Below are 1,773 nucleotides of genomic sequence, written 5' to 3'. Positions count from 1 at the left end.
GGCTTACTTCACGCGTTGGATTAGCAGATGGTACATACCCCACTCATCTCCATACGGAAGAAGGTCATCAGGACTGGCCGGTTGAGAATATTTGCAAAGCATATGAAGGCATCTAACTCGCCGACATACAGCAGTAGCACAGACGCGATGAAAGACATTCCTTGGACCTAGGCATGCAAGACAGTGGATGATAGATTACCACATGGAATCGCCAGACAGTCCCTAAACCAAACGTATTGCATGAGGAGATAAGACACTACCCCGAATACAACAAAGTATTTTATTATTATACTGTTTCCCTAATGCAGAATATGAACTATTATTTACTCTACCTATGTGTACGGTTTCTTATGGTGTACATTTAGGAATAGGATCTTAATACTGAGCATCGGCATCTCCGAAACGAAGAGGTTCATTTGGGCTACACTGCCCGTTTTGCAAAAGAATTCAAACGGCTAAAGTTATCACCATGTATCGCACAGAAATACTCATACATATATGCATGCTTATGAATACAGTATACTGAAATCTAACGAATGAACGCATCAATATGTAAGTATTTATACACACCTATACGTACGGATATACATGAGTTCAAACTAACTGAAACATACACACTTAACACCATCAGACAGGCGGGTTTTAAATACATATAGATACATATCTAGTATAGATATATATATATATATATATATATATATAATGAGTACTTAAAGAGACATACGTATCCAATGTCTGGTCTATACGAGACATAGGTCTCCAGGATTATACGGAGAGTTTCGTGAAACGGGCCTCCCACACGGAAGAAGTCTAATGCTGGGAAAGTGCGGCCCAAATCCAACTCAATAAGTGTCGCAGAAGCCTGTACATTGAGGGCATGTATTGCAAAACTTTGGTTAAGGGTCACGCGGGGCTCATAGAGAACGTTCGGTAGATATGCTTATTTATACACACACACACACACACACACACACACACACACACATATATATATATATTTATATATATATACATATATACAAACATACATGCATACACACATACTTACCTACCTACCTAGATACATACATACATACATACATACATACATACATACATACATACACACTTACTCAACAACATATACCGTCACCACGTACGTACATATCATCATGATACTTCATTAAAATGCGCCCGATAGCGTCCACCGTACCTCACGACCCACATAGCTGATGCTCTTTTCCACCTGGTGTGTATTGACATCGTATGTAGACATTGATGGATCGGCCCTATCCTCATCTGCAATTGAACTGCTTGAGTCTCCAGAGTCACCCCTTGAACTCACCTGTGGTGAACAAAAGGGGCCACATCGACGAAGAAGGTACGCATATATATATATGAATGAATGCGGGTGTGTGGTTACCAGAACAGTATGAATACGGTATTGTGATACGAGCTGTGGCAGACGTTTGTGTACACAACCCAGCACACTCAGGCACACACCACAACCCACAGACACACGATACATGTGTATGCCCACATATTCCCCATCCATATACACGCATGCGCAAATTGGCGAAACGGAAACGCACATGCAGTATAGTTTCTTCATATATATCTTTGTGATGGCTCTACAAAGTTGGAGACGGCTAGACATGCATGTATATGTACTAGGACAAGTAGTTATTCTCTGCGACGACCAAACCATTGAACAGTGTGATAGAGTAGCGTAGGCCTATGACAGTAACTGTATGGGAGACAGTGAGCACGTAGTGCCGCTCCATTGATATATAT

The 1,773-nt window shown here is 41.1% G+C and overlaps 1 protein-coding gene across 1 annotated transcript; it reads right to left on the bottom strand.

Moving 5' to 3' along the window:
• Positions 1 to 38: 38 nt before the first annotated feature.
• Positions 39 to 1,324, bottom strand: SARC_15384 (hypothetical protein; the record flags this gene model as incomplete). Its single annotated transcript, XM_014290493.1, has 3 exons — positions 39 to 167; positions 725 to 862; positions 1,193 to 1,324. Coding segments are annotated over 3 exons (399 nt in total), but the record flags the coding sequence as incomplete, so codon positions are not given.
• Between the last annotated feature and the right edge of the window lie 449 nt (positions 1,325 to 1,773).

This window comes from Sphaeroforma arctica (genome assembly GCF_001186125.1).
Source record: "Sphaeroforma arctica JP610 unplaced genomic scaffold supercont1.6039, whole genome shotgun sequence".
Taxonomy (NCBI): domain Eukaryota; class Ichthyosporea; order Ichthyophonida; genus Sphaeroforma; species Sphaeroforma arctica.
The sequence above is the reverse complement of the archived record's forward strand: the minus strand, read 5'-3'. Positions and strand labels throughout refer to the sequence as shown.